The sequence below is a fragment of the Labrus bergylta genome, chromosome 20, assembly GCF_963930695.1.
Source record: "Labrus bergylta chromosome 20, fLabBer1.1, whole genome shotgun sequence".
NCBI lineage: Eukaryota > Metazoa > Chordata > Actinopteri > Labriformes > Labridae > Labrus > Labrus bergylta.
This window is the reverse complement of record NC_089214.1, coordinates 445,495-460,494: the sequence shown is the minus strand read 5'-3', so window position 1 is coordinate 460,494 and position 15,000 is coordinate 445,495. Positions and strand designations below refer to the sequence as shown.

Below are 15,000 nucleotides of genomic sequence, written 5' to 3'. Positions count from 1 at the left end.
ATGTCTCCTCTCTTGTCTCCTCTCTTGTCTCCTCTCTTGTCTCCTCTCAGACGTGTCTCATCTCTTGTCTCCTTTCAGACTTGTCTCCTCTCTTGTCTCCTCTCTTGTCTCCTCTCAGACGTGTCTCATATCTTGTCTCCTTTCAGACTTGTCTCCTCTCTTGTCTCCTCTCTTGTCTCCTCTCAGACATGTCTCCTCTTGGACTTGTTTCCTCTCAGTCTCCTCTCCTCTCCTCTCTTCTCCTCTCCGTTTCCGTTTCCGGTTTCCGGTTTCCGGTGAGTGTGAGTGTGAGTGTGAGTGACGGTGGTGGTGTTGCGAGTGGCGCGGAGATTGAATTGTTTGCTATCCTTTCTACTGTTTTCAAAGTGCATGATCAGGTCAGATTGTTTTCATATTTGTATTGAGTGTTGTTGGCTGTGTAAGACAGATCGTTGGAGGGGTTGGAGGGAGGAATGGCGTCTGCTGAGACGCCACCTCCGACTCTCCGACAGGGAGTTCGGATAGTCCCTCCGAACGGTACTGTCACCGTGGAGGAGGTTCTGTTAGCTGCAGGTGAACAGGTAGGCCATGATAAACTTTTGTATGCATCCCGAATGAACAAGGCTGTGGTTGTTTTTCTGAAGAGTGAGCCTCTTGTGTATCAGCTGATTGAGAGTGGTGTGTTCATTAGGGATTTGTTTGTGCAGGTTTCCCCGTTGTCGGTTCCCTCTACGCGGATCACCGTATCCGGTGTTCCGCCGTTTATTTCTAACGACTTGTTAGAGAACGAACTCCGCAGGTTTGGGAAGTTTGCGAGTGGGTTCAAAACTGTGAGTCTAGGGTGTAAAGATCCCAAACTGAAACATGTCCAATCTTTGCGGCGTCAGGTGTTCATGTTTTTGGATTCGCCCACACAGACTCTGGAGGTTTCCTTTAGAGTGAAACACGGTGACGCTTGTTATATGGTGTATGCGAGCTCGGGACAACTGAAGTGTTTTGAGTGTGGTGATGTGGGACACAAACGTTTTGCGTGTCCGCACAGACAGCAGGAGGCGGCTAGTGCTGCCGCTGACGCGGGCGGCTCTGTTAGTGTGGCGCATGTGGCGGGGGCCGCGTCCGCGCCTGGGACGGGGGCCGCGTCCGCGCCCGCGCCTGGGGCGGGGGCCGCTTCCGCGCCCGCGCCTGGGGCGGGGGCCGCGTCCGTGCCTGCGGCAGAGGCCGCGTCCGCGCCTGCGCCTTGTGCTGAGGCCGTGGCTGAGGTAGAAGTGGCTTCGACCAGCTCTCAGGCTACAGAAAAATCACAGACTGTAGATAATGATAAAACTGAAGATTCCACAAGTTCTGCAGTTGTAGATGTTTCATTGAAGGAAGGTAAGACAGTGTGTTGTAGCCAGGCATCATGTGAAGGAGAGGACATGGATGAAGATTATGAGTCAGACAATGCATCCATTGCTGATTTGCCAAATAGTGGCTCTGGTCTTTATTCTTTAGAGTCAATCAATCAATTTATGGACGAAACATACAACAAATCAGTAAAAATAAGTGACTACTTTAGTGATACTGAAAAGTTCATAAAGTCAGTCAGCATACTGAAAAGACAGGTTGGGTTTGACCTCCTGGACGCGAAAAAACGGTTCCGTCTTAAAAAGCACATCACCGCACTGAGGAAAGTTGGACGTAAGAGCGTGAAGAAGACAAAGAAATGATCATGCATCACAAGGTGTTTTTCTTCTTCTACTGCTCCCTGTTTGTGTCTACTTGTCTGTTCTTTCTCTCTGATCTTTCTATGAGGAGTCTTAAGATAGGATCTCTTAACATTAATGGTGGGAGAGACAGACAGAAAAGGGGCCTTATCTCTGAGATCTCAACTCAGAAAAACATCGATATCTTGTTTTTACAAGAGACTCATACCACACCATCAGATGAGACAGATTGGGGTTTATGGTGGGAGGGCTCTAACTACCTTAGCCATGGCACCAACTTTAGTGCAGGAGTAGCCATTTTGTTTAGAGCATCTGCAAATGTAAAGATCGTCTCTTGTGCTGAAATTGTAAAGGGAAGGCTTTTAATTGTAAGAGCAGAAATAGAGGACACTGTTTTCTGCTTCACTAATATTTATGCTCCAAATAATGGAGCTGAAAGGGTAGCTTTCTATACCCGCCTCCAAAAGGAGTTAGTGATCTATAATCAGGATCAGATCATTCTTGGTGGTGATTTTAACTGCACACTTGATTTCACCGTGGATAGAATAGGAGAGGAGCCACATCCACATTCATCCCAGACTTTAAAAACTGTCATCTCTCACCTGGATTTGTTGGACACATTTAGAGTGAAACATCCACAATCCAGACAGTATACATGGGTCAGGGTTAACAGTAACAGGGTGTGTGCAGCTAGACTGGACAGGGTTTACATCTCCAGAACTCTCAACCCCAGATTAATTCATTGTAATATTCTGCCTGTCGGCTTCACTGATCACCATTTTGTTAGTGTGGAGCTGATTATTTCACCAGGTGAAAGGGCTAAGTCCTTCTGGCATTTTAATAACAAGCTTCTACTGGACAATGTTTTCTGTAAAAACTTTGGGTGTTTTTGGGATCAGTGGCAATTAAGAAAAGTTGAGTTTGATTCTTTGAAGCTTTGGTGGGAGGTTGGTAAAGCTCAGATTCGTGTTTTTTGTCAGCAGTACACGTCACACTCTTCTGCTAGATTAAAAACAGTCATTAAAAATCTTGAGGACAACATTAAGAACCTTGAGGAGGGGTTAAATGGGAGTGTGGATCCCACCACTGGTACCCTGCTGAAGGAGAAACGTATGGAGTTGAGCTCTTTCCTGCAGGAGAGGGTGAAGGGAGCTCTTGTGCGGAGTCGTTTCCTTCAACTCAAAGACATGGATGCCCCAACGTCTTTCTTTTTCAATCTTGAGAGATCTGTGGCTCAAAAAAAGCTGCTGACTTGTCTGAAACTGCCAGGAGGTCGAATAACAGCTGATCCAAAGGAAATGAGCAGTCACGCCATGCAGTTCTATGAGGATCTGTTTGGAGCAGAGAGTTGCAGCCAGGAGTGTCGCAGGGAGCTCCTGGAGGGTCTCCCTCAGCTCAGTGTGGAGGAGAGGTCTCTTCTGGAAGGGGAGCTGTCTCTGGAGGAGCTCACTGCTGCTGTCACTCAGATGGCAACAGGAAGAGCACCTGGAATAGATGGGTTGTCCACAGACTTTTTTAAGAGGTTCTGGAATATCCTTGGGTCTGACCTGCATAGTGTTTTAATGGAGTGTTGCAGGACCGGGTCTCTTCCTGGTTCTTGTAAGAGAGCAGTTCTTTCCTTGCTCCCCAAGAAAGGTGACCTGGCATTGTTAAAAAACTGGAGGCCGGTTGCTTTGCTTTGTGCGGACTACAAGATCTTCTCCAGAGCTTTATCGAACAGACTAAAGGACGTTCTGGGAAGTGTGGTCCATAAAGACCAGAGTTACTGTGTTCCAGACCGGACAATCATGGATAATGTTTTTCTTATCAGAGATGTCATTGATGTGTGTAAAATCTATAATCTAAATGTTGGCATTGTGTCTCTGGATCAAGAGAAGGCGTTTGACAGGGTGGATCACTCGTATTTGTTTTCTGCACTGAGGTCTTTTGGTTTTGGGGATGGTTTTGTGTCATTAGTTGGTTTGTTGTATCAGGATGCACAGTGTTTGGTGAAGATGGGGGCGGGGTTGAGTCGGCCAATCCCTGTACGGCGAGGGATCAGACAAGGTTGTCCCATCTCCGGCCAGCTGTATAGCTTGGCTATTGAGCCCTTGCTGTGCAGGTTGAGGGGCCGGCTCAGCGGGCTTTCTTTAGCATTGAATGTCCCCCTACAATTTCTGCCTATGCTGATGATGTAAACATCTTCATCTCCAATCAGGGGGACGTTCGGTGTCTGCGGGACACCCTGTCCCTGTATGAAAGGGCAACAGCTGCACGGGTGAACTGGGAAAAAAGTGGTGCCTTACTGGTGGGAGAGTGGAGGGACCAGGCAGTGCCCAGTCTGCCTGGTGGACTTGAGTGGGGGAGGGAGGGGTTGAAGGTGTTGGGGGTTTATTTGGGTACCGAGGGCTTTAAAAGTAAAAACTGGGAGGGAGTTAGGGAGAAAGTGTGCGCTCGGTTGTCTAAATGGAAATGGTTGCTACCCCAGTTGTCGTATAGGGGAAGAGTTCTGGTGGTCAATAACTTGGTTGCCTCGACTCTCTGGCACAGACTTGTGGCTTTGACACCTCCAAGAGGGCTGGTGGAGGACATTCAAAGGGCCATCCTGGACTTCTTCTGGTCAGGCAAACACTGGGTCCAGGCGGCAGTCCTCTACCTGCCGGTGGCTGAAGGGGGACATGGACTTATAGACATTCAGTCAAAAATTGCCTCATTCAGACTCCAGACTGCACAGAGACTCCTTTTCACTTGTGGTCCCAGCTGGATGGACATCGCTCGACTGCTGCTGAGGAGAGCTGGACGGCTGGGGTACACTAAGCAGCTCTTTCTGTTAAAACTTGAGGAGGTGGATCTCACTGGATTAACATCCTTTTATATGTCTGTAATGCAGGCATGGAAAATGTACACAGTCAAAAGGGAAAAAACTGAGAGTCTGGGAATGTGGATCTTTGAGGAACCGTTATTTTTTAATGATTTCATAAGGACTCCAACTTTGCAGTCAGCCAGTCTCCGGGCCAGTTTCAGAGAGGCAGGCTGCACAAAACTGGGTCACCTGGTAAGACTGACCCTGGACGCCCTCAAAGAAAGGACCAATATCACCTCCAGCCGGGTGGTTGAAAGAGTGGTGGAGGAAGTCTTTGCTGCACTTCCAGTAAAACTTGTGACATTTCTAAACATTGAGAATCTGTGTGAGCAGTGGAGTGAAGAGGGCGAATACAGCTTCCCATCTTTGTCTGTTACCCCAGATGTCGGGGAGTGGCAGGAAAGAGGAGGTGGGCTGCTGTCCTTTAGTACTCCTGTTCTGGGAAAGTTCCAGGATGCAGGGAAAAAGGCACTCTATCAGTCCTGTGTTAAGGTCCTACATCTTCGTGGTCTGTCGGGAGTGAAAGAGTCGAGGTGGATCGAGTTTTTTGGCCCAGAGGTTTCCCCGAAAGGCAGCTGGCGGTCCCTGTACAAGCTGCCTGTTGAGAAGAGAACAGCAGATCTCCAGTGGAGAGTTGTGCATGGGGTTATAGCCACGAACAGATACAGAGCGCACATTGATCCAGGGGTGGGAGAGGAGTGTTTGTTTTGTTCACTAACTGAAACTTTGTCTCATCTGTTTGTTGAGTGTCCCAGGCTCTCACTCTTGTTTGTCCTTATGAAAAGCTTGTTTGAAGCTCTCGGGGAGGATTTCTCTTATGCAGTGTTTGTTTTTGGGCCAAAGTATTCTGCAAAGAAAAAGACTGTACATACACTGATGAACTTTTTATCTGGCTCTGCTAAGTTGGCCATTTGGCTTACACGCAAGAACCGAGCTCAGGGTACTGGCTGTGTGGAACCGGTGCTGGTTCTGGAGGGACTTTTGAAGGCCAGACTAAAGGTAGAATTTGCCTATTATCAAATGATGGACAATGTGCAAGACTTTAATAGTGTATGGGCTGTGGAAGAAGCTTTGTGCTCTGTGGGTGGGGATGGAGAGCTGATTATTCATTTTTGATGCAGTAAATGTTGTTTTTGTTGATGTTGTGATTTTTGTTGCACTTGTTTTGTTTTATGTTTTATTTTTTTTTTATTTATTTATTTCCTTCTCTTGATCTGAGTGATGATGTGACAGTGTTATAATTTTCTCCTGGTAGTGGTAAAATAAAAGGTATTTTGAAAACCAAACCTCTCTTGTCTCCTCTCAGACATGTCTCCTCTTGGACTTGTTTCCTCTCAGTCTCCTCTCCTCTTGTTGCTGTTGGAGATAAACTGAAGGAGGTGTCTGGTGTTTTGGGATTCAGTTGCTGCCGAAACACCGGTGTGATGCAGAGATTTGAGCCGCAGGAGATCAGAGCAGATACTGGGGGTCTCCTGTGCAGCATGCTGCCTGCTGATTGGCTGAGTGCTGAGTTGACCTCAGACTGAGCGGATGGCAGAGCATGACGGAGCTGCTGACAGGAAGTATGTAGGGTTTAGGCTGTTTTCAGATTTGATATCAGCAGTGACACAAGGATGACGACTTTAAAGTGATAAAACAAACGTTTTGATCATGGATGGATTTATATCTTTTGTTTCTAATGTCAGAAAGAGACGATTATTAAATCAAACTAATTTAAAAAACTGTAAAAACAATCCTGTTAAATCATCTCTGACACGATGAACTCTGACCATCTGATGTCCCAACATGAGCTCAGACATGTTTAACAAACAAACATGAAGTTAATGCTTCTGTGTGTGTGTGTGTGTGTGTGTGTGTGTTTGTGTGTGCGTGTGTGTGTGTGCGTGTCAGATCCAATGCACGGCCCGCGGCGTCTCGAGGTCGTCGACATTCAGTCCAAACAGGTGACGATTCGCTGGGAGCCGTTTGGATACAACGTGACCCGCTGCCACAGCTACAACCTGACAGTGCAGTACCACTACAGACCAGCAGGGGCCCCCAGCAGGTACACGGGGGGAGGGGCCGCTAAGAGGTTAACACCAAAAGGGAAAGAAAGACAAGGGCTACTGATTATCAAGGGGAGGGGCTAACAGGTAAAGGGTAAACACAAGGAGGGGCTAACAGGTAAACACAAGGAGGGGCTAACAGGTAAACACATGGAGGGGCTAACAGGTAAACACATGGAGGGGCTAACAGGTAAACACATGGAGGGGCTAACAGGTAAACACAGGGAGGGGCTAACAGGTAAACACATGGAGGGTCTGACAGGTAAACACAGGGAGGGGCTAACAGGTAAACACAGGGAGGGGCTGACAGGTAAACACATGGAGGGGCTAACAGGTAAACACAGGGAGGGGCTAACAAGTAAACACATGGAGGGGCTAACAGGTAAACACAGGGAGGGGCTAACAAGTAAACACAGGGAGGGGCTGACAGGTAAACACATGGAGGGTCTGACAGGTAAACACAGGGAGGGGCTGACAGGTAAACACATGGAGGGGCTAACAGGTAAACACATGGAGGGGCTGACAGGTAAACACATGGAGGGGCTGACAAGTAAACACAGGGAGGGGCTAACAGGTAAACACAGGGAGGGGCTGACAGGTAAACACAGGGAGGGGCTAACAGGTAAACACAGGGAGGGGCTAACAGGTAAACACAGGGAGGGGCTGACAGGTAAACACATGGAGGGGCTGACAGGTAAACACAGGGAGGGGCTGACAGGTAAACACATGGAGGGGCTGACAGGTAAACACAGGGAGGGGCTGACAGGTAAACACATGGAGGGGCTGACAGGTAAACACAGGGAGGGTCTGACAGGTAAACACAGGGAGGGGCTGACAGGTAAACACAGGGAGGGGCTGACAGGTAAACACATGGAGGGGCTGACAGGTAAACACAGGGAGGGTCTGACAGGTAAACACAGGGAGGGGCTGACAGGTAAACACATGGAGGGGCTAACAGGTAAACACAGGGAGGGGCTGACAGGTAAACACATGGAGGGGCTGACAGGTAAACACAGGGAGGGGCTGACAGGTAAACACAGGGAGGGGCTGACAGGTAAACACATGGAGGGGCTGACAGGTAAACACAGGGAGGGGCTAACAGGTAAACACAGGGAGGGGCTGACAGGTAAACACATGGAGGGGCTGACAGGTAAACACAGGGAGGGTCTGACAGGTAAACACAGGGAGGGGCTGACAGGTAAACACAGGGAGGGGCTGACAGGTAAACACATGGAGGGGCTGACAGGTAAACACAGGGAGGGGCTGACAGGTAAACACATGGAGGGGCTGACAGGTAAACACAGGGAGGGGCTGACAGGTAAACACAGGGAGGGGCTAACAGGTAAACACAGGGAGGGGCTAACAGGTAAACACATGGAGGGGCTAACAGGTAAACACAGGGAGGGGCTAACAGGTAAACACATGGAGGGTCTGACAGGTAAACACAGGGAGGGGCTAACAGGTAAACACATGGAGGGTCTTATGTAAAGAGTGGGAGGGGTTTATGTTAATAGAGGGAGGGGCTAAATGATGTCGTCCTGCAGGGAGCCGGTAAAGGAGGAGGTGGTGTACGACACTCTGAGCTCCGTGCCTCAGCACACCGTACGTAACCTTCCGCCGTTCACCAACGTCAGCCTGCGACTCGCCCTGAGTAACCCAGAGGGACGCAAGGAGAGCGAGGAGCTGCTGGTGCTGACGGACGAGGACGGTAGGAGACGAGTGGTGTAACTCTTTGAGACCCTTTGTCTGCCTCTCTTTATTTAAATAAAGTTTTTTGAACTCTTTGTGTCTCAGTCCCTGGAGCCGTCCCCGTGGACTCCATCGTGGGCAGCAGCTACGAGCAGCAGATCAGTCTGAGCTGGAGAGAACCGCTGCAGACGTACGGCCTCATCCGCCAGTATGAGGTGAGCACACCGACAAATGTTCAGAAACTCACAACAGAAACAGGAAGAGACAACCATGAAACAAATCCTGACATGTAAGTCAGTTTGGACTGCAGGTGAAGAAGACTCCATTACCCACAATCCCCTGTGTACCCCACAGATCTCCTACAAAGCCCTGAGCTCCTTTGACACAGAGTTCGACCTGTCCAATCAGAGCGGCAAGGTGTTCAAACCGGCCAATGAGACCAGCCACGTCTTCATGGGCCTCTACCCAGGCTCCACCTACTCCTTCACAATAAGAGCCTCCACCGTTAAGGGCTTTGGACCTCCGGTGATCACCCAGTTCACCACCAAGATCTCAGGTGAGCCCTTCAAAATAAGAGCGTCACAGTAAAGGTTTATAGGCACCAAAACAAAGCATGGGTTAATTTCTAAAGGGGTTTCCCAGCCACAGACTCAGGGGCTAAATCATCATGATTCTGAATAAAAAAAATGTTCTGGGTTTAATTCTTAATCCTGATCACCTTAATCCTGCTCATACCTGCTCACCTGTACAGCTCATTTGTCTTTGAACTCAGACAACCTGATGATCATATGTTATTATAAAAACAAACAAACAAAGATTTAAATGTTAAAAAGGGTTTGTTGACACGTCGTGTCTCCTCAGCTCCTCTGATGCCTGCGTACGACCAGGAGTCTCCTCTCAATCAGACCGACTCCACCGTCACCGTCCTGCTGAAACCAGCTCAGAGCCGAGGAGCTCCTGTCAGGTAACACACAGTCACACACACACACACACACACACACACACACACACACACACACACACACACACACACACAGATGTTGAAATATTCAGCAGCATCAATCTTTGGCCTCATAAAGTTTTTATGTTTGAAACGTTTAAACATTAAACACGACATGAAGTGGGACTGAAACATCAAACGGTCTGTTTCCTGTCAGAGCTTTTATTGTGACGGATTCAAACACGCTGTTCATAAAAATCCTCTCACCTGTTTAATTTAGACACATTTACATCAGGGCTGTCAAACAATTTAATTCTTAAATCACCATTAATATTTAATCGTATGTTTGACATTATTTCAAATTAAAGAATAAAATACTTAAGCTTTTATTGTGAAAGTTTGTTCTGTCTCAAGCTGAGAGTACTTTACTTGCTGTGTGCTTTTATTTTGAAATAAAGAAAGGCCCTCTGGTAGATGGAAGGTTAGGACAGGAAGTTAAGCACAGAAACAGGAAGTGGTTAGGGATCCCAAAGTGAGGTCAAACAGCTCAAAGGAACGGTAACAATATGAATGGATGAGTTAATATTGACGGACGCTTCACTCAGCGGCCTCTACCATCAGTGTGTGAATGGATGAGTTAATACTGATGGACTCTTTACTCAGCAGCCTCTACCATCAGTGTGTGAATGTGTGTGAATGGATGAGTTGATACTGATGGACTCTTTACACAGCAGCCTCTACCATCAGTGTGTGAATGGATGAGTTAATACTGATGGACTCTTTACTCAGCGGCCTCTACCATCAGTGTGTGAATGTGTGTGAATGGATGAGTTAATACTGATGGACTCTTTACACAGCAGCCTCTACCATCAGTGTGTGAATGGATGAGTTAATACTGATGGACTCTTTACTCAGCGGCCTCTACCATCAGTGTGTGAATGGATGAGTTAATACTGATGGACTCTTTACTCAGCGGCCTCTACCATCAGTGTGTGAATGTGTGTGAATGGATGAGTTAATACTGATGGACTCTTTACACAGCAGCCTCTACCATCAGTGTGTGAATGGATGAGTTAATACTGATGGACTCTTTACACAGCAGCCTCTACCATCAGTGTGTGAATGGATGAGTTAATACTGATGGACTCTTTACTCAGTGGCCTCTACCATCAGTGTGTGAATGGATGAGTTAATACTGATGGACTCTTTTCACAGCAGCCTCTACCATCAGTGTGTGAATGGATGAGTTAATACTGACGGACTCTTTACTCAGCAGCCTCTACCATCAGCGTGTGAATGTGTATGAATGGATGAGTTAATACTGATGGACTCTTTACACAGCGGCCTCTACCATCAGTGTGTGAATGGATGAGTTAATACTGATGGACTCTTTACACAGCGGCCTCTACCATCAGTGTGTGAATGGATGAGTTAATACTGATGGACTCTTTACTCAGCAGCCTCTACCATCAGCGTGTGAATGGATGAGTTAATACTGATGGACTCTTTACACAGCGGCCTCTACCATCAGTGTGTGAATGGATGAGTTAATACTGATGGACTCTTTACTCAGCAGCCTCTACCATCAGCGTGTGAATGGATGAGTTAATACTGATGGACTCTTTACTCAGCAGCCTCTACCATCAGTGTGTGAATGTGTGTGAATGGATGAGTTAATACTGACGGACTCTTTACACAGCGGCCTCTACCATCAGTGTGTGAATGGATGAGTTAATACTGATGGACTCTTTACTCAGCAGCCTCTACCATCAGTGTGTGAATGTGTGTGAATGGATGAGTTAATACTGACGGACGCTTCACTCAGCGGCCTCTACCATCAGTGTGTGAATGGATGAGTTAATACTGATGGACTCTTTACTCAGCAGCCTCTACCATCAGTGTGTGAATGTGTGTGAATGGATGAGTTAATACTGATGGACTCTTTACACAGCAGCCTCTACCATCAGTGTGTGAATGGATGAGTTAATACTGATGGACTCTTTACTCAGCGGCCTCTACCATCAGTGTGTGAATGTGTGTGAATGGATGAGTTAATACTGATGGACTCTTTACACAGCAGCCTCTACCATCAGTGTGTGAATGGATGAGTTAATACTGATGGACTCTTTACTCAGCGGCCTCTACCATCAGTGTGTGAATGGATGAGTTAATACTGATGGACTCTTTACTCAGCGGCCTCTACCATCAGTGTGTGAATGTGTGTGAATGGATGAGTTAATACTGATGGACTCTTTACACAGCAGCCTCTACCATCAGTGTGTGAATGGATGAGTTAATACTGATGGACTCTTTACTCAGTGGCCTCTACCATCAGTGTGTGAATGGATGAGTTAATACTGATGGACTCTTTTCACAGCGGCCTCTACCATCAGTGTGTGAATGGATGAGTTAATACTGACGGACTCTTTACTCAGCAGCCTCTACCATCAGCGTGTGAATGTGTATGAATGGATGAGTTAATACTGATGGACTCTATACTCAGCAGCCTCTACCATCAGCGTGTGAATGGATGAGTTAATACTGATGGACTCTTTACACAGCGGCCTCTACCATCAGTGTGTGAATGGATGAGTTAATACTGATGGACTCTTTACTCAGCAGCCTCTACCATCAGCGTGTGAATGGATGAGTTAATACTGATGGACTCTTTACTCAGCAGCCTCTACCATCAGTGTGTGAATGGATGAGTTAATACTGATGGACTCTTTACTCAGCAGCCTCTACCATCAGTGTGTGAATGTGTATGAATGGATGAGTTAATACTGACGGACTCTTTACTCAGCAGCCTCTACCATCAGTGTGTGAATGTGTGTGAATGGATGAGTTAATACTGACGGACTCTTTACTCAGCGGCCTCTACCATCAGTGTGTGAATGGATGAGTTAATACTGATGGACTCTTTACACAGCAGCCTCTACCATCAGTGTGTGAATGGATGAGTTAATACTGATGGACTCTTTACACAGCGGCCTCTACCATCAGCGTGTGAATGGATGAGTTAATACTGATGGACTCTTTACTCAGCGGCCTCTACCATCAGTGTATGAATGGATGAGTTAATACTGATGGACTCTTTACTCAGCGGCCTCTACCATCAGTGTATGAATGGATGAGTTAATACTGATGGACTCTTTACTCAGCGGCCTCTACCATCAGTGTGTGAGTGTGTATGAATGGATCATATTGTTTTAAAGAACCCTCAGGACCAACACCTCCTCTTTTACTTATTAACAAATAAAGATATGTTCTTTATAAATAACAGAAACCAGACTGATATTAAACACGACTGTTAATTCAGTGAACAAACAAACCCTTTCAAAATAATGTTTCTAAAATGTTAATGTGGACACTAACAAATAATTAATACAAACTTTTTTCACTTGACTCTGACACACACACTCCGTTGTCAGGGCCCCGAGGGAGGTGGTATCCGCGGTAACAGTCGTCATGTCAACAGCTGTCTTCTCTCCGTCCCTGTGCTGTAACGAGGGATTTGGTTAATTAACGATCAGCAGGCGGGGCTAATCAGAGCTTGCTGCTAACACCGAGGATTAACAGGGGATTAACAGCTAATGTGTCAATCATACACACACACACACACACACACACACACACACTTACAGCTGACAGGACACACATCGACGCTTCATTTCATCTCTGTTCATTAACTGACAGTTTATCTTTTCTACAAACAATAATGACATGAGCTGCAACAATAAAAGCATCGGAGCTCATCTCCACATCGGACTGAGGCTTTTATTTTCTTAACCGAATGCTCATTAAGCTCTGTCACCATAGTCAAGTCAGAAATCAACGTTGAGTCAGAGTGAACACAGATTTCGGTGTTAAGATGACACGTTTAAAGACACAGTGAGGGCAGTGGTGATGGAGGAACATCAGAGCTAATGAAAATAAAAGGGGGCCTCAGACAGCGCCCTGTGGTACACTGCAGCAGACAAAACTGAGCCTTAAACACTGAAACTTGTTCCTGATTCACGTCACACATGGAGACGAGCTCCATCGTCGCAGGAGGTGGACAAACATGAGAGTTCATTAACATTTATGAAAGGGAATAATCAGTCCACAAGAGACTTCCTGTTGGCTCCTTGTAGATTTAAAGATTTAATGATGGAGTCTTTCTCAGAAAGAAAAATGCCAAAGAGAGAAACACAGAAAGAGGAAATCCTCCAACAGGACACTTTCATGCTCTGATTTTTATCAAACACTGAACGTCCTCACTTTTTCTTCAATTCAGATATAACACACCCGGCTAATGTGGCATTTAGGCGTCCTGGGAGAGCAGAGCACTCGTATTGAACACATGTAGACACATCGGCTGACGACGAGAGAACAGAGAAAACACAGATAATCTCAGAAAGAACGAGATTTCTGTTTTTCTTTTATGTCAGAACAAGACAGAGATGAAAAGAACGTGTGTGTGTGTGTGTGTGTGTGTGTGTGTGTGTGTGTGTGTGTGTGTGTGTGTGTGTGTGTGTGTGTGTGTGTGTGTGTGTGAGAGAGACGTGCGGTGTGTTAATTGACATGATAGCTGATGTGAAATCCATCAGATTGAACAGATGCTGCTCTGAGATACGATTTCATGTTTGTGTGTTTATATTTAACTTTGCTTTTGTCTCTTCTGACACCAGAGTGTGTGTCGGCCTGCAGGCACTCTACACACACACACACACACACACACACATGACAGAACACACTCTGATGTATAAGAGCCTCAGATTGCAGGACAAAAGGTGTTGCCGCCGGCGACCTGCAGCTGTAATCAGATTACTGTCACAAACACACACAACAAGTGCTGCGACGAGAGCGTGAAGAGATGTGATTGGAGACGGTTTGTCAGAGACAGAGAGAGAGAAAAGAGAGAGAGCGAGAGTAAGAAAGGGGATAAAGAGAAAGAGGTGTGAGGGGGAGGAGAGAGAGAGACCAGAAAGAGAAATAAATCAAAAGCAAGAAGAAGAAGAAAGAGAGAAAAATTAGACAAATCTGTTTCTTTCTGTTTGTGTCTGTGGGAATTAAACAATACTGCAGTGTGTGCGTGTGTGTGTGTGTGTGTGTGTGTGTGTGTGTGTGTGTGTGTGTGTGTGTGTGTGTGTGTGTGTGTGTGTGTGTGTGTGTGTGTGAACGTGTGTGTGTCTTCCTGTCCTCCTTTAGTTTCCTGTCCAGCAGGAAATGTGACAATACAGCATTTTCACCATCCACACCCTCAATGTGTGATTGTGTGTATTACAGCAGGTGTGTGAGTGTGTGTGTGCGTGCATGCGTGCATGTGTGTGTGTGTGTGTTGTGATATATGACTTCTGTCCTGAATCTGGTTCCTGTGAAAAACACAACTATTGTTCCCAGCGTCCCCGAGGACACAAACAGTGTTGAGAACTGGCCGCGTTGCGTTCAGGTGCAGCTCAGTGAGTGTGTGAATCACAGCCATGGTGTGTGTAAAGTCGGTGTGACACCTGCTGGTGGGATGCAGTTGTTTAAAATTGTGCTGATGCCGTGCTGCCGGGCTTTTGAGGCTTGTTGAGAGTTTCAGAGCCGAGAGGTTCTGGAGCTGTTCGTTCAGTCCCTGACACGGTCGAAAACTTTTCATCCTATCAGGACAGGTTTAGGAGAGATGGGACAGTTGATGGAGCTTGTCAGGTTTCTAGAGGTTTCGGAGAGGGGGTGGCAGCATGTGCAGGAGCAGATCTTTAAAGGACTCTCAGACTTCAGTTTGGATGTTTCTACAGGTTCATTAAACTCCATCACAGAGGGCATGAAGCTGCTTTC

At 46.8% G+C, this 15,000-nt stretch overlaps 1 protein-coding gene across 5 annotated transcripts in view; it reads left to right on the top strand.

Annotated features, from left to right (window-relative positions):
- The window catches only part of LOC110004054 (receptor-type tyrosine-protein phosphatase mu), a 106,065-nt gene that overhangs the window by 18,575 nt on the left and 72,490 nt on the right, over positions 1-15,000 (top strand). For all 5 annotated transcript variants that reach the window (XM_065948666.1, XM_065948670.1, XM_065948667.1 and 2 more), the window contains exons 8-12: positions 6,415-6,568; positions 8,114-8,277; positions 8,364-8,473; positions 8,613-8,814; positions 9,120-9,222. In XM_065948666.1, coding sequence (XP_065804738.1) covers positions 6,415-6,568; positions 8,114-8,277; positions 8,364-8,473; positions 8,613-8,814; positions 9,120-9,222 — 733 coding nt within the window. The remainder of the gene's footprint in view (positions 1-6,414; positions 6,569-8,113; positions 8,278-8,363; positions 8,474-8,612; positions 8,815-9,119; positions 9,223-15,000) is intronic.